We start from the raw sequence: 24,542 nt of genomic DNA on the forward strand, positions 1-24,542 counted from the left end.
AGTTTATCTCTGATATCCCATTTCTAAATAATCTCAAATCGTTGTCACAGAAACATGCGACATCTTGCGCCCTTAAAGTAAAAGACAGAACGCTCTTTTCCAAGAAATCTGGCCTTCGAGTTGAGTAAAATGTTCCCTATCGTAGACGAGAAAATTTACGTAACAGAAGAACACGCCAGTTTTGATTAATGTTAAACTTCCTCTGCAGGAAGTCAGATGCAATAGCGATAGATAATATAGATAATATATAATATAGATAATAGATAATGGAACATAAAAGGTCTTTAACCGGTGGATCGCCTTCTAATCTTTCGCTACATTGCCGAGATTGTAACTGCAAGCCAGAGTTAGATGAATGCGCGATACTGTACAGGCATAAGAATGAAGATACGCGTCTTATGGTAGAGGCATGGCATATCTATAATGGTGGAAGTGCGTGCGTGAGTCAGCCTTCGATTACTTTACATAAGGAAGAGATTAAGTGCCTTAACAGTTATCTCTCACGTTGACCAGCACGTGTACCCGATTGACACGTGGTGTTACCATTCCTGAGCATGCGCAGATGAGTTTTGTGTCTCATTTTTCGCCTCAGTGCTCCCTTCAGTTGATAGTCGGCGTTCGTGTTGTCCACTTCTCTACTCTTGTGTCCTGTCTGCACGCCTCACTTCTATTTTGCAATAGCGACTTCGCTCTACTTATACGTTGATCGCTGCACACTATTATGCCTCGTGGGCGAACACCTATTATGGCATAAGCAATAAAATTGAATGATTCAAGCATAGCAGTGTGCCTGGTAACCATCTTTTCAATGCCGGAAGTGAACCACCATGAATGTATACGGATTAGAGTTATGTTCTTCAGAAGATGTCTAGCGCTTCTGTGCGAAAGCAGCAGTCTATGTTTCGGCAATACCGTTATCACTATCGCAGACACGCGTTCAAAAAAGAAACAGTGCTTGGTCATTCCGATTTTTTTAAGAGCGAAAAAATATGCTTTGTGCTTCGCAGCTACGGGACCCTATACAACTTCATCTAACCTGAAAAAGAAACAAAACTACTGACGATTTCACCTAACCATGTTCCAACTTCTCCTATATATAAGTCTAATGTGCCACATCCGTGCGATCGGAAAGATTTGATGTGGCGCTGTACGATATATCAGGTCATCAGGTGCTCCAGCTAGGCATGTGACGTTGTAGTGGCACATGCGTTATCACCGTTTTTTTTTGCTTTAAAAAATTCGCTGATGATTACGATGTCTCCTATTGCGAAATCCGAGTGCAGGTGTATACGTGATATGTGGGCTGGCGCTGACAATCTGTCTCGTGCGGCGGGTCGCAAAAGCAGCCAACTGAGGCGCGACTGCCTCGCTAATCGTGGGATCGTGAGAGGAAGCGCGTGGGTGACGCGTGGGCGTGATTCACAGCAGCCGCCGCCGACAACCTCCGCTCATGCAGCGCCTTGTTTCGGTGCAGGCATTTGAACGCTACTCTGGCGCCATCTCGTAGCCATCGTCGCCGCAGAGCCCCTCGTTCGCGGCACTACGCTTCTCTTCTGACGCTTCCGCCATACCCTCCTCCTCCGCTTTCCTCCTCGCGCTCTCTTCGCTCTCGCCGTTTTTTTTTCATCCCTCCACTACGCTCTGCGTTCGCTCTCATCTTTCGTTGTGCTCGTTCGCTCGTTTACGAGGCAGGAGGCCGACGCTTGCCGCAGGAGCGGGCAGCGCCAGTGACCGCGCGGCGCGGCACTTGCTTGTAGCGTAGGACCGGGCAGTCCGCCTTCACCGTTCACTTGATGACTAAATGAAGCCTCTACGTCTGACGGCAGGACCACTACACTGTCGTTCCGTCAGGCATGACGGTAGGCAAACAAGATCCACAAGTACAGTTCGATCGACATGGCCGGTCATTGCCCAATTTAACCCATTATGATATACTTCCTTTGGAAGTCTTAGCTTTCGAGTACGCTTATAGGGAGGTTCGCTGTGTCACTGCGTTTCTTTTGTGTTTTATTTGCATTCAACGAACTTGCTAAAATTTTTCTTCATCTTGTTATAGTTTCTATTTAATTTCACGTTTTTTTCGTCAATCTCTCCATCGTTATTATGAGTGCAGCTGATCTTATCGACAAGTACTACCGTACCCTTAGTTAACCCTCTATAATGGTATTGAGCTGATCACTGCCGAAAAGAATTAATTAAACAAGGAAGATCCTATCTTTGTTTTTGTTTTTTTACCACACACTTGTAATTACCACACAGGTGTGCCCCACAGATGTAGCTTACGTAGTTTACTACACAGATGTATTTAGATAAATGCGGGCAGGTCTTGTTCATTAAGAAATTCCATTAATGGTCAGATAAGTCGATTTTATTTCCTTGCATGTCATCGCTTCTCCTCTCTGAGGAGTACGAGGGCATCGGACATTCTTGTACGCTAGTCAGGCCTGCTCTTGTACGTTCCTGTGTTTTTATCATTCGGATCATAAATGATAAGGCAAACCCATAGTAATCTAGGCGTTGATTGCCATGGAATTTTTCTAAAGAAGCTTATTTGTGACTCCCACTGAGCAGTCTACATTACTGCGCCTATTTTTCTTTATCTCCTCCTAGTAGTCCTTTCTTCATTCGTTTAGTTCAAACACAAACACGAAACTTCCATCATCCGATCGTGATTGCCCAATTTCACCTTTTTATTTCATTTTCTCGGCTTTATTGATTAATTTTGTAACGTTTGTTTTGATGAGTCTTTTTTTTTCTTGAGCCGCCTCAATCCTGTGTAGTCCCTCCCTTAGAGGGTGTGCGCCACAACATACCGAGATTATCATCATTATCAGGTCAAATCAAAGTCAACATGGCGTAGCGTGGTGTCGCAAGACGACTAGACCTGCAATGTAAATTGTCATCTAATACTAAATTGTCGCCCCCGTTCTGTTCGCACCGGCTGACGTGACGCTCCCGTCAAATTCGTCGCACTATGCCAGCAAGCAAGGAGGCTGGCAAAGCAAGCATCAAGGCCCTAATATAGAAGACCTACAGCGTTCACTACATCCGTCCACGTGTGGCATAGGAAACATCCAGTGGTGCTTGAAGTATTCACAGGCCCCGATGACGATGCATGGCAGTGTCCCCGACTACGGAAGGCACACCAGCGGGCCGTGCACCTAGCCTAAAACAGTTTGTTGACCGGCAAGAGGTGGCCATGATGCTAAGAAGATGCATTGCGGTGCCACTGTGCATGCTGTTATGGCCTACGCTCGCCTGGGGACTGCAAAAGCCGCATATTGTCGTCATCATGGTCGAAAGTTTGGTGAGTTTGCGTGCAGCATTTTACTATCTCAATTAGACGACTGACCGAGTATAACCCTCGTAGTCAAAATTAGGGTTTGCGCTAATTAAACCTCAAGCGAGATTGACGAGAAGTGCTTGTGCCTGTTGGCGTTCTTACCTCTACGCTTTCGAGAGAGAGACAGGCACTCTTTAATTGCTGCTGCAGATGTTTTCTTGGTTGTACACCTGGCACGCTACTGCGGATGACTTTCGTGATGCGTGGAATTATCCACTCGTACATGATACACACGCACACGACATGCGCGAGTAACAAGCACAATCACACACGGCAACAAGCTCAGTGTCCGGGAAGTAAACTAACAGCGCCTGCGTTGCATCCAAAGTAGCAGAGCTGTGCCAAGCTTGCGGAATGTGCTCGAGCTCCATAAAGCCGCCACGTAAATTCAAAGCAGATTTTAGGACAATTATGGCGTAGGCAAAGCATGTGCAGTCGCAGAAAACTTGGTGAAGGTCGTATCACGCACATTGTACAGTTGCGACCGCATCAATTCCCGCACCGCTTGCTGCACGTGTTATCATGAGTGCCACAGTTGCGTGGTGAAGCCCTTGCCAGCGCAACTGAAACCAAACACAAGAAACCGCACACTACGGGCGCTGTTACAACGCTTCGTGTTCGTTTTATGTGCGCTAGAATGGCTTCACCAAGCACCAACTCACTTGTGCACAGACGAGAGACTTTCAAAATGCAGTGGTTCATGGGGGCACAGTGGCGAAGCCAGAGTCCAAAGTCTGACATTAGCTGTGTATGGAGAATTCAGGTACCAAAACTCTGATGTGTGGCTGGGGGGGGGGGGGGTGGAGGGGGGGATGATTCAAGTGACCCCGAGTTCGCTGGGCCCTGCCGATTATCGTCGCCCTCGAGTCGTTCGAGTCGACTTGGTGGCATTGAATCAACTTGACCTGTTCCTGGCAGAGAAAATTGACACGCCAGGTGAATTTTAAACCTGGCTTGATTGTAAATTATACTTTGGTATATCATAGCAAATGTCGTTAATGGAAGGATTGGTGCGCGAAGAAACACTTAGAAACTAAAGGCAGATGGCGATGCCACGTGGAAGCTCCGACACTAGTTTCCCATGTCATCACGAATTTCGACAGCGTCAGCTGGGAAGAAGTATTAGCCACTCTATAAACAAGGATTACACAGCGTATAAAAAAAAATGAAAGAATTTACCTAGCGAGCTTTGAAACCTTGAACAATACAATACCATACGGGCTATGATCATAGTGCGAAAATGAAAACGGAAAATTTCCTCTCACACTTTCTCATCTCCTGCGTTGCCTTTTTCTTTCACTAAATAACTAGAGATTGAGTATTGAAATAATGTTACACCAGCCGCACAAATCTATACGTTCGCGCTGACTGGAAAGTGTACCGCTGGTACAATCTAGGAGACACACGCAGTTCTCGGTCTTAAATAGAATAACAGTATGTGCTCAGTACTATTTTGCATAGTGCTTTATCGACCCTCAGGTAAAGGAATTGTAGTCTGCATAATTTAATCATGCATCGCTGGAATTTCATGCTCTGTGACAAAGGAGAAGCGCTGTAAATGTTTCATATGTGACGGAAGATAGCGAGGCTGATGTACAGCACCTGCAGGCGAGATAAACAGTGCCAGAACGTCTTACAAGGTCCGTCAAATAAAGTGGTACACATCGCGATTAACCTCTCATTATAGTACGCCATTTCTTTATCACGATACGCCACACACTATCCCTAGCATTCAACTAGGAAGCTCATTTTATAGTTCTTGTGCTGGGAGGCAAATATGAGGGACCTAAAGGCCTGATCACACTTTCTATTACTTAGGCTTCCACCAGGTGCAAGACTCCAACCATGCCTTACTTTGAGAATGTTGCACGACTCGTAAAATACGCCGGCGTTTGCAGGTTTAAAGTTGTAATTGTGAACTTCTGCTTGCCGTAGCTTTTTAAAGCGAAAGCTTTACTGGCCGCGTACTTGCGATTTCACCGTGGCGGTGCTCCGAGGAGGCACATGACGTCACACCGCGTTCCTCATCACAACGCCTTCCTCGTCGTTGCGTTCGCCTCCGCCCGCTTCGCCAGCTGCGTCGCATGTCTGATAATATGTCGGAGGATCGAAAAGGAGAGCTCGCGTGCGCCGCAACCACAGTTGAGGCGGCAGTGTGGATGGCGACAATTCTGATAAGCAGGAGAAGGCCTGGAATAGACATCGGAACGAGATGAAGAGGAAACGAATCTCCCAGGAAACAGATGAACAGCGCGCCGAACGACTGACTAAAGGCCGAAACGTAACTAGACAACCAGACTAACTTAGACTTGCAATCAAGATAAACCAAGGCTAACCAAGCTATGCTTTAGCTTTTTTCTACGTATATCCTGGCATAGCCGAGCTAAGCCACTGCCAGTTTTTTTTTCTTTGTTTGTTTGTTCCTTCTACAACAGTCACTATGTTATCCGCATACCCTAAAATGTTTGCTTATGTGACAGACTCGGCAACCAATAGGCGTCGTAAACCTGGGTGCATAATTGCACTTTACATTTTACTTCACAAAACCTGTTGCTCAGGGTTGGGCTGACGTCGGCTTCCACGGTTCGCGCCAGATGCACACCCCCAACATCGACGCTCTGGCGGCGGACGGCGTCATCCTCAACAAGTACTACACCCTGCCTTCCGGCGTGGCCTCGAGGGTTGGCCTCCTCACCGGGGTGTATCCCTACCGAGCAGGTACTAAGCGGGCGTCACCGTGCTGTCTGGTGCCAAAGTCTTCATGCCGCCAGGACAGGAAAACGTGGCATCAAAATTGCAGTAAAAGCCGATTTTCGCGGAACTACCTCTTCGTCAAACTTCGCTCCGCCTGCTAAACCCGTGCCCCATCGTTTTCGCAAGTGCCATTTTGCTTTATTCGCGCTCATGTGCTTCAGTTTGCCGAACGATCTGCTCTTCCTTGACTGTCTGCTGGTCTCCTGGTTGGCTGAACTGCAATACTCAGTGCATCGGAAACACAGAAACACAACTTATTCTTGCTCACCTGTGAAGCTTTCCTTGTGAAACAAACTAGCATGCGTTCTTACTGGCATCGAACTTTATCTTTCCTGGTGAAACGTCTATAATAGAGCCACGCAATGGGAGTGGCTTACATTATTAGTACCCGATGCTGCGCAGAGGTAATGGCTGGGCTACGGGCAATAAACTCTGAGGGGCCGCAGTTTAGCAGGCGTGAAATATCTCAAAATTTCTGTTGCGCCGGCGCTTTGTCCGAAGGGCGACGAGTAGAAGCCCGCTCACCGAATCGTTGGCTCCAGGCTGGACCCTTTCACATTAGACAACCTATGCATCACATAACTCGTAACACGGGAATGCTCAACCTGGAGCCAATGTTTCCACGACGCATCTTCATCCTGTCTTTGTCTCCCAAACGTTGTCGAAACGTTCGCTCCGAGGGGAGCTTTCCCGGTTCGGCCACTCTCTATCCCTTAGACTATAGTGGACATTGAAAAACGTGAAAGACACCTTATTTCAATGGATGTACTGACTACAGAGGCTAAAGCTACGAACCATGTGTTTCTCACCCGTAGGTATAACAAGAACGATACACCCTTCGCAACCGACTGCGCTCCCTACACTATTCACGACGCTACCGACGTTTCTGAAGCACTTGGGCTACGCTACGCACTTCGTTGGAGTTGTGAGTCTGTTTTCTTGGGCCACTCTTAGAGATAAACAGGGTGTCCCGACTTAAATGCTCCAACATTTCAAAATATACAAATGCCCCGTAGCTGAACGGAACCCAAGGTAATGCTGTTTGCCGTCGCTTGGAGATACACAGATCATGTTTTTTTTTTGCATTCTGCCTAATGACATAATTAGTCCTAATAATGCATCAACTTCTTAAAAATTATAATTAGCTGAAATGTGTCAATGGGAAAATTCTAGAGCGACATGATAAACGCCCGATCCAGCTTTCTGATGCTCAATACATGCTACATAAAAATGTTTTTCAGAGCATGAAAGAAGCCCGCGAACCCACACAATGTTGCCTTGCGACTAGCCGCTCGAGGAACTTTACGGTATTCGCGGGCTTTTTTCACGCACGGAAAAACATTCATGTAGTACGTATTGAGCGACAGAAAGCTGTATTGAGAGCTTTCCACGTTGCTGTACTATTTTCTCATTGACACTTTTCATCTAATTATAATATTTGAGAAGTTTATTAATTAGTTAAGAAAAATTATGTAATTAGCCGGAATGCAAAAGTTAGCCGGAATCGAAGCGACGGCAAACAACATCACCCTGGTTCCTTCGAACTACGTGACATTTCCATATTTTAAAATCTTGGTGCATTACAGTTGGGACACGCTGTATATCGCGCAAACTACTTTCGCGTAGTTTGCATACGTTTTGAACTCCGTGTGATGTGGTGTTTGCCTGTTGTACATTCAGGTGTACAAATGGGTGTTTTAGCGAAGAAGCGAACTCTTCACAAAACGGTGCAAAAAAATACAACGAGGTTATTACCTCGGTGACACAATGTTTACTTTGGCAAGCGTCAGAGATTGAAAGGGTAATCTAGATTAACTCTGTGAATAACTAAAATTTCGTCATTGTTTGAGTTTTCTATTGTTAGTTTCTAGCACATGTTACTATTGATGGAATGGAAGCCAGTCACGGCAAAACCTGTAAAATTTTCAAGACTTCGCGTAGTCGTGGCCCAAAATTCTCTATCTTTAGCAAGTCCCAAAGCAGAGATCGTAACCATGAGTATGTCTTACTATGAGTTCTGTTTTTTTGTATTTTCCTAATAGCTTTTAAACTACAGCTTTATATTCCAACTCGTGGGGCCGAACCAACAGTCGCCGTGTAAAAAGGTAAACTGAGATTTCCTAGAAACCACATCAGATCTCAATATGTTGTTTTGTCTAGAACAGCAGCTTTCGTAATAAGGTCTTCCGTATATTTTTCAGATGTAGACCGAAATTGAGGCGCCCATACCTTCCTTGTAATAAAATAGGTGCGTGACATTGAACTTAAGATTTCTTGGGCAATTTTACCAGGACAATTTTCGGGCTATTCACGTCGAAACAAAGCAACTGAGACACGAAAACGACAAAGCGTTACTAAAAGCTCACTAATTTCAGCGAATATCTGTCTAAGTTACCAAGACTGAGTCATTGCTCAAGCCATGCCCAGAGAGAATCAGCATCGTTATCGCCACCAGTTTCCATACTCTGGTCCTCAAGTTTTTCTACGCAGTAAATGTGTTTTCTGTAGATGCCCTATAAATATACTCAAGCGAGTAAAAAAAGTCAGACATGGGTGCTTTTTTGGTCATACAGCTGCGTATTGCGTTCTTGGGACGCTGCTGGATGTAGGCACACTCAATGCTACCACGTTACGCCTTCCTCAAATCTCATGAGCGAAGAGAAGCGGAGGTTGTTTTCGGAATGGTTGTCTCGCTGAATACACTACGTTAGCTAAATGAAAAGGATAATGTTTTCGTCAAGTAAAACAAAATGTAGCAGTGGCTAATTCACCTTACCACCCATCAGCCAGCCCTAATAACTTGCATAATGACCACTCCGTAAGTAGGTCACTCTAGCATAATATCCCATGTACTGTCTCTTTTTCCTGGGAATTGCCACAAAAAGTAGTGACCGTTCAGTGTGAATGTTGGATAACAATTAGTTGGGCAGTTTGAGCCGTCTTCGGGTGTCAGGTGTATGCGCTTAAGATGAAGATGATGTTAAAGCTTTGAGTGTAAATAAATGCTGTGGTGTTCGCCATTTCTTTCGCTTCCAACTCACTGGAGCAGTGGAGCCTGGGCTTCTTCAAGGACGAGTTCACGCCCGAGAACCGCGGCTTTGACACGGCCTTCGCAAAGTGGAGCGGACCGGGTGACTACTGGACACACGTTTCGTCGGATGTGAGACGTGTGCATGTTTACACTATGCGAATGCATCTGACTCAGCAACAAAAAAACAAACAGGCATTGTACCGTAAACTCCGCCTTAGCGAGTATTTCAAGACGATGTACGATCAACTTGCTGAGCTGAACTCTACTACGCCTTACTGCCACTTAGGTCACGTGTCTCTAGCATAAATTTTGTTGAGGAGATGGAGATGCTCTGCAAAAGCAAAGTGCGACAAATTGGACCTTAATAGGCGCTCTAACAAATGTAAGCTACGAAATTACCATGCTTGAACACTTGAAAACATCCTTTTATCTTTGAATTTCTGCGATTCCTCGGATGATATCATATTGGTTGACACTACAAGGAATTTTTCAGTGACTCCCAAGAGTAAACTTTTTTTTAAAGACCAAATGCACAGACGTTACCCGGATGAATGTTTCCGATTCACCGCTCGGGTCGTGAGCAGGGAAATATTTAGAAAGTGGTAGGAACACAAAGAACACAAAAAAAAGTTACGAGAGGTTCAACGCACTTGGATCAAACGTTAAGCTAGCCTTTCTTGTATCGTTATAATTAAACGCCATTGAAAGAGACACTTTATATGTGCAACCTGTGCAAACCCGTGTGACCGTGAAGACCCTCCGCAGAGCCTATCCGGCGAGATATGCTTTGTGGCTGTCATTTTGCACCTGGAATGTTCTACGGTGTTCCCTCTTCGCGTCGCAGCTGTTGAAGAGGCTCCCCGGTTTTTCTTCTATCTCTTTTTCTCCAGCTCCCCCCCTCCCCTCGTTTGGCGCTGAGCAGTGCTCTCTACAGAACTGCAGAAGATAGGGCCGAGCTTCCCCTTCTTCACACACAACCATTTCTCTCTCTTTCCCTACTACATGCACTCAACGAGACAACTTCGCCCAATACGTAGAAAGAGGCAAAAAAAGGCAAAAAGGAGACGTGCACATTCTATTCCATAACAACTGTAATACGGTTAACACCCGCCGTGGTTGCTCAGTGGCTGTAGTGTTGAGCTGCTGAGCACGAGGTCGCGCGACCACATATCAATGGGGGCGAAATGCGAAAACACCCGTGTACTTAGATTTAGGTGCTCGTTAAAAAATCCCAGGTTGTTGAAATTTCTGGAGACTGCCACTACGGCGTGACCCATAATCTGGACGTGGTTTTGGCACGTAACCCCCCCCCCCCCACAAAAAAAAAACTGTTAACAGCTACTGTAACATCGCGCAGTGCGATAGCAGGAATCATGATTATCAAAATGTACTACCCCCAGGATCGGCCTATTTTAGGAAGCACGTGGAACGCTTGCGCGGACACATGTGTAGCAGACTGGTGTTAGGATCTGCCGACCAAGCCACTACCTTGATTGCCCAGTCTCCGGGATCGGCCCAATTTGTATCGCACCATCTCAGGCAGTGGTTCAGTTTACTCCTACACTGCTTCAGAAATCCGTTCGGTGAACACATTCGTTAACCCACACCAATCCCTGGGAGGTGGAAAACGAAAGCTCCCTTAAAGAATTGGGAGTGCCTAATAGGCGTTCATACGATCCGGCGAGTCACCCGCTAATGCTTTGCACGGCTTTTTGCTGGGACCACAGGTCACGTCATCTCAACTGAAAACCCGTCGTCTGATTGGCTGGGCATACTGCAAAATGTGCGTCATTGCGCATATTCCCGTGGGCATTTGAACCCACCGCGGTGGTTTATCGGCCATAATGTTGCGCTGCTAACCACGAGGTTGCGGGATCAAATCCCGGCCGCGGCGGCCACGTTTTGATGGGGGCAAAATGCAGAAACGCCGGTGTCCCGTGCGTTGGGGGCACGTTAAAGATCCCCTTGTGGTCAAAATTAATTCGGAGTGCCCTACTATGGCGCACCTTATAATCAAATCGTGGTTTTGCCACGCAAGACGCCAGAATTCAATTGATCTGTGGGAACTTGGCCTCCAATTTGTTTAATCGGTGGCTTGTGGGCAAGAAGCGCATTTCGATCATTTGCATGGAAAAACCAAATAACTATTGCCTTCAGCAAGAGTGAAGTTTATGCAATTTTCCCCAGCGGAAGTACAACTACTTTCACGGCTACGACCTGCGGCTAAATCGGGAGGTGCTGTGGAACAAGACGGGAACATACGCGACCCGCGCCTTCACGGAAAGGGCAACGGAAATCATCGCACACCACGACAAGTCGAAGGTGAGCGTATAGTAAGTAAGACCGGTGGCGTGGTCCTCCATTGATGCAGTTATAACTCGCTGTGCAGGCGTTTACAGTTAATCGTGAAACATCCCTTCCGGCATCTGCCATAGCCAGGCGTTGCAGCACATGTCATCTGACTATGTCGCTGAATCAACCTAGTTACCTATCTAGATACACATATACTCATCTGAATGTCTGTGTTTTCCTTTTTGTCAGCTTTTCTGTTCGTCCTTTGCGCTGCATCTTCCACAAAGTTTGATACCATTACTAGACGGAAGTGTGGTGCTAGTGTCTTCAGCAGGTGCATGCAGGGCGGGCCAGCCAACATGGGAACGATGGGCAGTACAGGAATTTGCCTAAATTTCGTCATTCTGGCTTTGAACGGCTTCATGATTTTGCAAACTGGTCATAGTCAACAAAACACTGCGTTATAGATTATTAAATAAATATTATTAAAGCAGTCTCATGCTAGATTTCGAAAACAGGGCTGCCGTGCCATCTGAGCTAACCAGGTGGTTCAGATGTGGAGTGGGTGCCCCAGGAAGGTGGTGGTCCCGGGTTCGAGTCCCGTACCAGGACGAATTTTTCAACTGCGAGGTTTTTTTTTAGAGGAACCCGTATGAGTTTCCTTCGTAGAAATTGCTACGACTGGGTGGATGTCTCGCTTTCTCTTAATTAGTTACCTCTCTCCACCTTGCGGGTATTCGCAGAACTATAGCGCCAAACTTTCTGATGTGGAATACTACGCTTATTTCTCGCTCCAGTGTATTGCGATCTCTCCCAACTATCGGAACACTATCAAAAACTGGTCAGCATTCGCATTTTTTGCAATGGAAGCGTAAGTTTCCTGCTGTGCCAGTAGGAAGCAAATTTCGGTGCTCACGCATGCGCTCATAGATGCAGCGGCTTGTCTCGCCAAAGTAAGAGCGTCCGCACGAGAGAGGTATATCTATGACACCCGATCGATGATGCACATCTTTTGTTGAAAAAAATTGCGTACACTTTTTGCATCACAAAAAGTTATGCACGCTTTTTTGTGGTCAAAAAGTGCGCATCATCGCTTTTCATAGCGGTTCGATAGTTGGGAGAGGGCGCAGTATACACTCGAGAGAGAAATAAGTGAAGCGTTCCACGTAAGAAAGTTTGGCGCGCATTTGTGTGCGAGTGAACCTACAGTCCATATCACTGATAAGGAACTTCAATTTTTAATATTACCGCGCTAATTAATCCACGTGTTGTGGCCATTGTCGGGAGGTGGTGTGGCCTGGATTTTTCGCGTTCATCTTTGACTACAAACCTTGTTACTGTTCTATTTTTCTACGCATGCGTGGCGGCGAAGTTATGGAATCCATTCGCAATAAGTTTCAGCAGCAAGCCCTGTGCGCTTCTTTTTCTTGTGCTCGCATCTGTACTTGTTGGAACCACTTTACTGTCATCATGCACCAACTGGCCCAGAAAACCACACTACTTTACAAATAAAGCTAACTATTTAAAGGCTTAGCTGCCGCTTCGTTTACCACTGCCGGCGCTGCGCTGTCGTCGTCTCGATGGTGGCGACACCCCGAGGCTTGGACGCGCAACAAGCCACATGTAGCAGGCATGACGCCGTCTCGACGCTGATGCCGACGCGACGAGAAACGTGCAAGCTAACGAGAGTCCAAACAGCCTCAACGCCAGGGTGAACTATAGAGTGACGGTGCCAGCCCACAATAGTTCATGCTTAGGCAGAGTTACACTTTAGTTAAGTTTTTTTACTATGCATGTTCGTCTTTTCATCTTCGATATCATCTTAACTTTCCATTACACATGTCTCGTTGCTGTCTCATTTGATTAGAAATCAGTACATATGCGCATGCGTACGGTGGTGTCTGTTACCTATATATTTGTGTACCGCTTCGTGGAATAAAACAATTGTTGGAAGTTACCGCTGTGTCCGCGTCTTGCCACTGTCTCTCGTCCCTTTTCGTGCGCTAAAAAAAACCTCAGTTATGGAATACCAACACGCCCTAATTTACGCTCTTTCAAGAGTTAAATCGTCAGCCACTTTTCGTATAACGTCAGCTATCGGCGAGCGGAAAGGCTCTATAGGAATCTGCCCGCTGACGCCAAGAGGCAGCACTGAAAGAGTGATGAGAAGTTGAAAGAAGTGTTTGAAAAAAATGTGACTTCGCACTCCGCTTGTGAGCCCCACGTGCCACGTACGAGTGCAATGCTGGTTTGAGATACCTTCAATAGCGCATTCTATCCACCGAGTTTTTCACCTAGCAGAAGGGTGCTTCAGGGCCTCTTTAAGTGAGCTCGAGCGATAACGCTCCAAGGTCGAGTGAGTCATGTATATATAAGCAATGCACCTGAGCCGCCCTTCAGGTATGGAATATCAGCGATTCTGCTCGCCGCTGTCATTGTGCTCAGTGTTACCTTCTTTGCTGGGCACGGGTTCACCCGATGACCAGTTATTTACGCCACTTTCGTTGTTCCATAGCGATTGTAATTGAGGTCATAGCGTTCAACTGACACGCACAAGGAAAACGACAGGACGTAACAAAATGTATTTCTTGTTCATGTCAATTCAGCGCTATGACCTCAATTATCTTCAACGAACCAACTAGCTCAGAAATCTGTAAGCCTTAACCTTGTTGACGGTTTCGTTACAGCCTCTGTTCATGCTGATCGCTCATCAAGGTGTCCAGGCAGCCAACGACTACGGTTCAGTTCAGTGTCCACCCGAGCACCTGGAAACATTTGCGACCATCGCACACAGAAAAAGGATCCTACTGGCCGGTAAGATAGCATGTACCTTACGTGAAAAAAATTAAATTGGGGGGTTTTACGTGGCAAAACCTTGATCTGGTTATGAGGCACGCCGTAGTGGGGGGCTCCGGAAGGTTGGACCACCTGGGGTTCTTTAACCTGCACTTAAATCCAAGTACACAGATGTTTTGCATTTCGCCCCCATGGAAATGCGGCCGCCATGGCCTATACCTTATATGACTCGACGTCCAAAACAATCGCCTTACGTGGTATAAAGCTACGAAATAAAGATCCCGTTATCGGCGAGATGATCCAGTTCGGGATTTTTTTTTTCACGTCGGTCCCACCTTCGCTGCGTTAAGCCAATTAATGCTAGCTAAAAGGGGTAGTCCCGATTCCTTCCCATGCAGAACGGGATGGGTTCGCGTTCTTCCTTGACTTAATTCTGGATAGCACTGACTGTAGTCGTTTCTTGGTGCCGGAACAAATTTGCCTTTGTGAGCACCTACTCGTACGTCTCCATTAGGAATGCCGCATAGGTGCACAAGGGTCATCTAAGGTTTCCAAACGCTGCCGTTCTCAGAATTCACAAAACATAATGTGGACGCACACTTACCGAACGTTGTTCGCAGGAGCCTATAGTCTCATGTTTCCCAGCCGAAGATGCTTTTAGAATCCTTTGCAAGGCTTGATGAGGCCTATCAATATTCCTCGTGGTGTTCGTTAAATGCTGCAAACACGGCTGTATCGAGTAGGACGGTTCCTATTTAGTGGGAAACTCAGCACGTCAAGTTTCGCTACGTTAATTGTTCTGTGCTGCGGACACAGCTGTATTGAATGTCAGCATTCTTGATCAGTGCGAAGTTCTGCCCACAATGGGGAGAGGGATCCTTTTGCTCACGGGAAGGGCAGCCGAAAGCCTTCCTGGGCTCACTTGGGGTTGTGTTTTATGAGTGCCCACTAAGTGATCTGATCACTTCAGCGCGCGCTGAAATTGGATTGAGCTGGAAGGCGGTAGGGCAGGCGCCGCTCCTGGCCGTTGTCACCGCCGGCGAAAGTGGGAGAGTTACGTTTGAGCACGCAAGGTAGCACGTTGATACGATTATGCGATATGCTTCATGTCCATCTTTACCAACTGAATATGGGCGAGCGGCCCTTCTCTGCTTCTTCCAAACGCTTGGCGCATGCGCGGTCTGCGACAAGCAGGTGCCCTGGCCGAAGTGGACGACTCCGTGGGCAAGGTGTTCGGCGCGCTGCACAACCGGTCCATGCTAAACGACACGGTGCTGGTTTTCGTCTCCTCCAGCGGTGGCCTCGCGGATCGGGAAGACGAGAGCAGCAATTGGTCCTTCAACTGGCCCCTGCGAGGCACCAAGGGAACGTACTTCGAAGGCGGCATCCGGGTGCCCGCCTTTGTGTGGAGCCCGCTTCTCGGCGACGGGTCCCCGCGAGTGTCCACTCAATTGATGCACGTCACCGACTGGCTTCCGACACTAGTAAACGTCGCCGGTACGCAAGCGAGTGGCTGGGAGAGCGCGGCGTACTTGGTGAAGTGGGTGAAGGGTCGACGGGATGCGATTAAAGTGGATACGATTGCCGTCAGTCAGATTTAATCCCAGTGCAAGAGAAAAAAAGTAATCGCCCCTGTTCTGCACAAGTTAATGTCGAAGCTCTCGGTCACAAACGTCTTGCTTGTTTAGCTGCGTCATCGGTGCCTTCCGAAACGCCCCGAAACGAATAAGAAACGATCGAGCGCATTCCAAAAGGGCGAACCATTGTGTCAAAGCGAAGGAAGCGGACCTATATGCCTGTCTGGCTATTCGCTAGTCACTTCATCGCCGATGGCGTGGTTGGTTATCAGGACACAAAAATGGAGTGTTGGCTACGCTACGCTCGCACGTGACGCTGCGTTATTATTATTATCTAAACTGTTACCGATGCCAAGATATTGCTCCATATAATGGTAGCACTTGTGGCAGCAACTATAAAATATGAAAGCGACCTAATTTTCACCGACTGAATGGACCTTTAAGAAATGCACTTCAGACTTACTACACACACACACGTGTGTGTGTGTGTGTGTGTGTGTGTGTGTGTGTGTGTGTGTGTGTGTGTGTGTGTGTGTGTGTGTGTGTGTGTGTGTGTGTGTGTGTGTGTGTGTGTGTGTGTGTGTGTGTGTGTGTGTGTGTGTGTGTGTGTGTGTGTAGTAAGTCTTAAGTGCATTTGTTAAAGGTCCTCATAGTCCTACACACACACACACACACACACACACACACACACACACACACACACACACACACACACACACACACACACACACACACACGCGTGTGTGTGAGGACTACAAGTATGTTATCTTCGATAGACGATTTTGAAATATTCCGGAAAACTTTAACATTATCACCCCATATAGTGGTCTTGCTTAGGATGCCCTTTTTGCGCTGACATGCGCAATTGTGCACGCATTGCCTGAAGCGGATGAATGCACCATATTTTATTCATATCAACGCAGCGGTTTCTTAAGAGAAAATTTTTACGCTTCACGTGTATTTGCACAAGAATTTAGGATTTCGCACCCGAGCCGACGCTGCTTCTTAACCATTCTATTGCTTGTACAGACAAGAATGACGACTCTGTCTTGCGCAGGCGGGGATGCGAAGATTTTAGGAGACCTGGCCGACTTCGATTCGTTCAACCAATGGCCGACGATCAGCAAGAGCCTCGTCTCGCCAAGGAAGTCCATCATCCACAACTTCGACCTAGCCCGCCAAAATTTCGTGATCCTTCTGGGTCAATACAAGGGCTTAATCGCCCAGCACCGCAGCGTCAGCTGGGTCAGGAAGTCGAAGTGGTTCCCACTTCAGGGTCTTGAGCTCAAGCAACCGTCAAAGTTCGAGAAACGCATCACCTCCGGCGAGGCCTACAAGGTGCAAACATCAGTACTGTTCTGAAACCAAATCTGCAGAAACATCGACGATTATTGTTATTGTATACGTGCAGAATAGCGGAACGCTTGTAGAACGCCATTCACTTTAAAGGGACAGTAAAGGTTACTATGAAGTCAAGTTAAAGTGATAAAGCAATGCTGTAGAACATCTAAGGCGTCAATATAATCACGAACAGAGCTTTAGTAGCCGGGAAATCGAGGTAAATGCATGACACAATTCGAGACTCCCCAGCGACATTCCGGTACTAGCCCGATGACGAAGGCACTCCTCATGGTAATTTATGTCACTTGTACTCAGCTACTAGTATTAAAAAGATCATTTCATTGGGTTATAAGGCGGAAGAAAATGCTACTTGTCTACTTCTGTTCGATTCTAAGAAAAAAATAACATTTTGACGTTACCCTTGAGTAGTATGAGTGGTCGAAAAGTTTCGTTTTCGCTCGACTCTGCGCACTCGACTCTGCGCCCGCGCGCCTTGGAGTTTCAGTTGTTTCGTCATTGCGTCGTGCTGCGCTGGTTCTGCTGGCTCGCGAAACTTGCATTTGGCACAGGCAGCGCGAATGCCACGTCCATGTGATGTCGTGGGATGCGCGAACGGTCCGCGGAACTTGGCCAAGGTCAGTTGCAGCGGCGAATCGAACATTACTTATCACTGTGTGCCAACGAGTGAACCTCTCCGTTCGAAGTGGTTAAGTGCCATAACTCTGCCACAGCGCATTGGCAAAGAGCCGAAAAATCGCATAGTGTGCTCGCTGCACTTTCGTCCAGAGGATTGCGAGTTCAACGTCGACTTACTGAAATTGTGTGGAGTGTCTTTCAAAGCAATGCTTTCCCGTGGCGCCGTTCCGTCGGTCTTGCCTGCATTCTCCGAAGCGTAAGAACAACTGCAGATCGAAGACGAAGTGCTTAAATCGCTGAAGTCGAGCCCAGCATCGCGAGCCAATGTATCGTTGTCAGGGTCGTTCATTGCAACGAGCGTCAAAGTTCGCGTCATAAAATAAAGAACCAGCTTATCGTCGCGCGCTTTCCCTTCCGCTAGCCACCATAGTTCCGCTTTCGCGCTGATGTCGGCTTTGTCTTGGCTCTGTTTCTGGCCACGCGTTCGCGTTTTGCGCAGAAAAGCTGTAGCGCCGTGCCCGACGGCGCAACGTCACTGTGAAACCATGACGTCACCACTCCAGGGCGGGCGATTTGAACTGCGCTACAGGTACGAGGACGCTTCAGAACGCATTTTCTCTTAAAATAAGTCTCTTCGCATGAAACAAACGTTTGAGGTTACTGGGATGGTATTTCAACAGTCCACGTTGACTTAATATTAACCTTTAGTGTCCCTTTAATAGATGACGCGCTTGAAGATGCATACGTGTTGCAGTGAGGATATTTAGGTAACCTTTTTTATGCGAAGCATATTACGAGGGCTCAACCCAGCTCCTCAGGCGCGGCGGTGACCATGAAATCACGTGACACCGTGACGTCACGACAGAGGAGAAGTGGCTTTGGCTCAACTCTTGCAAGACGGGCTGGGTGGGAATCGAACCAGGGTCTCCGGAGTGTGGGACGGAGACGCTACCACTGAGCCACGAGTACAACGCTTCAAAGCGGTACAAAAGCGCCTCTAGTGAATGCGGTGTTGCCTTAGAAACGCGCTGTTTCTAAGGCGTGCGTCTCTTGCTCAGGCGCACATTTCGTTGCCGCGCCGAACGCTGCTTTGCTCGACGCTCACCGCGTCCAATGCGGGGCGCGTAGTCGCTGCCCTGTAGCCCATTGTCTTACACCCCTTGGCGGGTCGACGGGAACGCTGTCGCGTTCCACTCTTGAAGGCGAAGAAGTAATGCATGAGTTGTTTCTTCGTCTAGCCGAACCAAATATAGCCAAGCAACAGCAGTTCACCAGGCTAAACAGTGGTTCAACAACTAAAATAAAGGCTAGTATGCTTCGCATCCTGGGCTTAACCTTACCTAAGCCACAGCCATTTTTTCTCTCATTGCGTAATTTAGTTGATAACAGAGCCATTCACCAGCATAGATGTGGCGCCAATGTAGGATGCTATACATGTAAGCCGCGACATTGTCAAAGAAAATTGTCATCCACCCAAATCTAGCACCAAGCTACAAACGCCGGCGTTTGGTTGGCCGTTCACACCGACTTCGTGGTCAAAAGGCCGTTTTTTTTCTTTACGTCTGAGGCAAGCTGTGTTGCTGGCTCTATTTTTTTATTATTGGCACTCGAGACCGACTATAAGCTGCCGCACGCCGCCGTCACACGAGCACTGCTGCGGAACTCCCGTTAACACCTTCCCTGCAAATTTACACTTACTGCATCATTAACAGTCCTGGAACAATGTGATTCTTTGGTCGCATAACTATTCCTTGCAAGACATTCGGACAGAAGCCACCGGAAGAGATTGGTCAGAGTCGTGCGACAGCTCTCCGTTAGAACTGTTGAGATATGTCGCTTCAGAAACATATAGTCAGATCTATTGGTTAATGCTATGAAGGGCACGACGCTGCGACAAAGCGCTTCCTCCAGGATTGACCCTCGTTGCAGGTCACAAACCCTCTCGAGGACATATATCTCGAACTGGTACCAGTATCGGACCACCAAGTCATCACTCTTGATTAGGCGTCTATCAAGTCTATCCAGTTTGCACGGCCAGACAGCCGTCCGAGTGAAATGGGGAACAGCTAAAGAGAGCTTCGCTTTAATTAAAGCTTTAACGCGAAAGCGTTATGTGCTCCATTACGCGAAAATCCGTCGGCGTAGTCGGCGTGACCGAAAGATGATATCAAAAATCACCGACGGCGCAAGGAGTAAAGACACGTCAAGAAAATGCTCAGAATTACATCAAATTTCTCGGGGAGCTTCCTGTAAATAAAGTAAATTATTGGCTTTGAAAAGATCATTTGGTAAGTTTCGGAGGAGGTGGCGCCACGTCATTAGTGTTTAACATGAGCGCGTTCATGGCGCTCCGAGATCTACAAACGGTACAATGGTTTAGCATTCCCACGCGTAAGCAGCCTTAACGGTGTCCAAGTTTTTTTTTTTTTTACTTCTGTAGAAAGTATACATCGAGTTCTTTTTATGAACTATGTCGGCTGCTTATGGACTTTAGGTCTTCGCACCTGTGCATATTGTGCGTGAAAAGAACTATGCTAGGATTCTACAGATAACGAATGGCTAGAATGAGATTTGTCCATAATTCGCTGAAGAGGAAAACCGGGTATTAGTACAGAACAATAAGATACAATTAGCTCATTAATAGTGTGAGAATCCCGCTTTCTGTAACCATGACGGTTGATTATGTCATATGATGCTATGATGAGAGGTCTAGTCCATGCAGAACTACATTTACGCCACATAAAAAAAAAAGCTTACCGAGGTCTTTCTCTAAACTTTGTATACTATCAATGGACTAACTGCCTAATAACCTTTTGCTTTCTATTTTCCATAAGCAGTGTAAAAGTAATGACTTCGGAAGTTCATGGACCATACACTGCCTGACGTAGCCTCGTTAAATAAACAACGGAGAAATACTAGGCATCGTTATTTGTTTATGTTATTTTATTGAATACCGCGGATAGATGGTCCAAACAGAGAGGACCCCAAAAAGTACGCACAATGGCAGCAAGCGTGACAGTGAGTGATAATGTAGCACTGAAGAGCAGAAAATTATTAATACAAGGATTAGGACCTGAATTGAATCATACAATTCCAGTCTGTTAAACGTAGGTGGGAAGATACTTGTGTTTAATTATTCGTGCAAAGTACGATGCTAACGCATTCCGCTTGTAATGTAAGAGGCGTCAGCAGAGCTAAAATAACTTTTTTTTTTTTTGCTGTGACCATTGCGAGTGACTTCATATGATATGATGCTATGGTGAGGGAAATCTGGCTAATAGATCAATTGAAGCTATCTGTAAAATGCGTAGCGAAATATTCCAGTAAATTCTTCAGAATATCTATGAATATATATCCATATCTCAAGAGTGATGTACTTAAGAACAGTGATATGTGGCTTTTCAGACGCCGTAAGCGTGACGTATCCTTTTCTCCACCTTGTTGAATATGTAAAGGGTTTCGCGCCCAACGGCCGGTAGGTAGGGCTATGTGGCGTTGGACCTTCAACAGTCTGATCGTTAGAAGGGTTTCACTATGAGTAAATAAATCACGCACTACCGGGCGGCGTTTATAGTTTATGTCCATTTGCGCAGGTACTTCAACAGCTTCGTGGCAAAGGCTTCAATCTGACAGACCCCACAGAAAGGGGCTCTTTACTGAACTGTAAGACCATCGCGGAGCCCCAGGGTTGTAACCTTGGGCGAGGTCCGTGCCTGTTCGACTTGGCCAATGACCCGTGCGAGCAAGATAACGTTGTTGATAAATATCCCGCTGTGAGTCTGAACCCTTCTTTTTATTTGAAAAAGGGCTCTACGAGGAAGTCCGTGTGTTATCGTGATCTTTTAAGGCACGTATCCAATTTGTACTAAGCAAACGTTTCATTCGTTCGTTATCTCATTGTCACGTGACCCTGTGGCACACAAATATTATAAGCTTTGCTCCTGAACGGTGTCGGCTATTGGCTACGAAAGTTTTTTTGTACATCAATTTCATATGCAAATCACTTGTACGAGGAAGTCCGTGTGTTATCGTGATCTTGCGTATCCAATTTGTACTAAGCAAATGTTTCATTCGTTCGTTATCTCATCGTCACGTGACCCTGTGGCACACAGATGCCATAAGCGTTGCTCCTGAACGGTGTCGGCTATAGGCTACGAAAGTTCTTTTGTAGAGCGATTTCATATGCAAATCACTTCCAAGGCCGCCTTTGTGATGTTGCGGTAGCCACAGTAATGACCCGGTAACGATCGTTATTGTAGTAAAGAGTAGAATGAAGGTTTGCCTTGTCAGGTCTCGTGATGAAAGGTGTAAATTGAAGCCATGCACCTTCTTAGCCAAAAATAGTGTGCGGAGAAGTGTCTGCGTGTTTGACCATTCAGGAACCTTTTAATGCTCTACTTGTCATCAGGAAGGGTTAATGTCAACAAAACACAATCAACCCCTAAAATTCCGACCTCCCCCAATACTCCCTCTCGAATTCATGAATAACCTTTTAAGATCACACTATTAATTCACCAGCTTCAACCTATGCCACGACGGCTACTTACTGATCAACTCATTCATTTGTTTGTGGATTGATCAAGCGGAATGGCAGAGCGTCCGAGGGAAACACCTGGTTTACGGTGTACGCCGATAGGCCCATTAAAAAAAACCGTGATTTGAAATAAACGGACGGTACCCTACCCGACAGTTTCGAACTCATCCTAGGACTGGCTCGAAGGTACAGCCGACGAGGGACGAAAGGTTACATGCGCTTTTCCTTTGCACAGGGTTTCTTTTTTTTTGGGGGGGGGGGAGGGGTGAGGGGGTCCCACACGAGCAAAACACGTTAATTAACTCTCCGACGCCTCCTACGCAGGTTGTGGCGAAAATGAAGCAGACCATCATATACGGCGACAACTACGTTCCCTGGGAGAGCGAGAAGATGGGGGACTCGGACGCCGACCCGGGACTGTTCGGCGGTGTGTGGGTCCCGTGGCGGAGCCCGCCGCACAACCGTTACCGCCAGAACAAGCGCTCCCGGGACTGTCACTTCGACTGCTGAAGGGCGAGAGCTCTGCGCCGCGTTTCTCCGTCATTGATATCCATACGGCTTGCCTCATCCGCCTGTCAAGAAGCAGCCTAATGAATGCTAAAACATATCCCTGAGTCAGTTACACGCGGGGACTTATTAAAGAAGGCAGCTAGGAGTGAACGGGAGGCGCTTCGTCTTTGAGCTCCAGGTGCTCCCGGAGCATTGCGCGCGGCGGGAGTGCTGGAACCGGAGCTCTACTGCAAAGCGATGGCTTTTTTTTCGTTACCGACACCGCCATGGCGAAGCATTCAAAGCTAGGTGTGCTAGGATGAACCGGTACGCTATTCTTTCCTGGTGCATTTCCTGTAGAGGTCGAAGTCTTTCTTGGCGGCTAACATTTGGGCACTGACAGCGCTTGCAAATCGGTACACATGGACGTGGTAAAATGTGCACGGTGAGAAAAATATATCGACGGCCAGTCGGAGTTCCGACAAAGCATTGTTTTCTTCTACCTTGCAGAAGATTGAACATCTGGCGTGCCGCTGTGGCATAATACCCATTCACAAGCAAACCATGCGTGTACGCAACAAGATGCTTATTCGGTGGCGAGGGTGCCACATGCGGGAGAAGGTGATCGCTTCGTTTTTTTGGCCTTTGGCCCATGACAAGCTTCCGCAAAGGCAAATCGTGCGTCATCGCCTCAGCTAGCTGGGTACCATTATTTGGTTGCGTAACTTCCAGTTGCAGGAAGTGGTTCTAGTTCTTTTTTTTTACATTTCGTACATCTCGAGATTATGCCATCCACTAGATGGATCCGAGAACCAAATTAGAGTCATAATGCTTTCGTCAAAGCACTGTGACAATACTTCGTACTTCCTTGAATATACGCTGAACTCGTTGTTCTACGTATCTACGGTAGTACGTGCGCTGTAGTCGACTAGGTCCCATGAGGTGCCTCTCGGTGGCCTCTGCAGCAACTCATATCGGGAACGCGAGGCATTTCGAATAGTGCTGCGTGAGCTCAAGACACGCAGCTGCTTAGCACTGGTCTGGCTGCGCCTAGACACATGTAACCTCTTCAGCCTGGACAGGCCTGCTTTGCCTGAATGAATTTCACATTAAGTTATGTATTGACGTTGTACTCCGTTACTCCGCTTCGGTCCGTTAAGGTCGAGGCGAATATGACAGGTTTCACTTCGCTTGAACACTCTACCAGACAGATTACTTCTTGTTCCCAGAAGAGAAGGGAGTTGACAAATTCAGTCGTCTCCACCTCTAGTTTGGTTTCATTCCGTGTGACTCGAAAACGGAGTATACGCGGCATTTGTTACTTTTTCAAGGCCACGAAAAAAAAAAGAAAAAGTGCGTCTCGTCGAGTGATCGCTCTCAGACACTCTTGATTCCAAGTTTCGAGGATTCTATGCTAAATATACAGGTTTCAATCAGACTTAAATACTGATGGAGCACAAGAAATAACTCGCTCATTTCGTTCCCCACTTGCATTGCTCTACCAATTCAATCGAGTATTTGTAGCAACGTACGCAATTCATTCGATGCCGCTGCAGTGCCGCCAACGTGTTTTGGGAATCCACAGCTCTATCAAGGTATCGAGAGACAGCTTTTACCGTGGGCTCCTCTACTTTCACGTACACATGCGTTGGCGAAATAAAAACAATTGACAACGAATGTTGTATGCTTTTGTGTGTGTGTGTGTTTCCTCCTTCTACAGTGGCTGCCAATTTAAACTCGCAACTCGCA

General features: G+C 47.0%; 1 protein-coding gene and 1 long non-coding RNA gene across 4 annotated transcripts in view; one reads left to right on the forward strand and one right to left on the reverse strand.

Moving 5' to 3' along the window:
- The window catches only part of LOC135910363 (uncharacterized), a 75,054-nt gene extending 59,651 nt beyond the window's left edge, over positions 1-15,403 (reverse strand). Inside the window, exon 1 of the long non-coding RNA XR_010567029.1 lies at positions 14,821-15,403. This is a non-coding gene — a long non-coding RNA (uncharacterized lncRNA). The remainder of the gene's footprint in view (positions 1-14,820) is intronic.
- Positions 2,841-22,962, forward strand: LOC135910362 (arylsulfatase B-like). 3 transcript variants are annotated; one of them, XM_065442422.1, is made up of 10 exons: positions 2,841-3,307; positions 5,902-6,061; positions 6,913-7,022; positions 9,147-9,257; positions 11,316-11,450; positions 14,108-14,234; positions 15,411-15,713; positions 16,851-17,131; positions 21,364-21,543; positions 22,629-22,962. In XM_065442422.1, exons 1-10 carry the CDS (start codon positions 3,116-3,118, stop codon positions 22,812-22,814), a joined length of 1,785 nt encoding a protein of 594 aa, XP_065298494.1. In that variant the 5' UTR covers positions 2,841-3,115; the 3' UTR covers positions 22,815-22,962. The 3 variants fall into 3 exon arrangements, with proteins under 3 accessions (XP_065298494.1, XP_065298495.1, XP_065298496.1); XM_065442423.1 differs by lacking the exon at positions 21,364-21,543; XM_065442424.1 differs by lacking the exon at positions 15,411-15,713.
- Positions 22,963-24,542: the final 1,580 nt, after the last annotated feature.

The sequence above is a fragment of the Dermacentor albipictus genome, chromosome 8 (assembly GCF_038994185.2).
Source record: "Dermacentor albipictus isolate Rhodes 1998 colony chromosome 8, USDA_Dalb.pri_finalv2, whole genome shotgun sequence".
NCBI lineage: Eukaryota > Metazoa > Arthropoda > Arachnida > Ixodida > Ixodidae > Dermacentor > Dermacentor albipictus.

What these genes read in the sequence shown, in the direction of transcription:
- LOC135910362 (XM_065442422.1), top strand. Translation starts at nt 3,116, where the DNA reads ATGGCAGTGTCCCCGACTACGGAAGGCACACCAGCGGGCCGTGCACCT. An exon ending in AAAAAGGATCCTACTGGCCG is followed by an intron (nt 14,235 to 15,410) that starts GTAAGATAGCAT and finishes TGCGACAAGCAG; the next exon opens with GTGCCCTGGCCGAAGTGGAC. An exon ending in CCTCCGGCGAGGCCTACAAG is followed by an intron (nt 17,132 to 21,363) that starts GTGCAAACATCA and finishes CCATTTGCGCAG; the next exon opens with GTACTTCAACAGCTTCGTGG.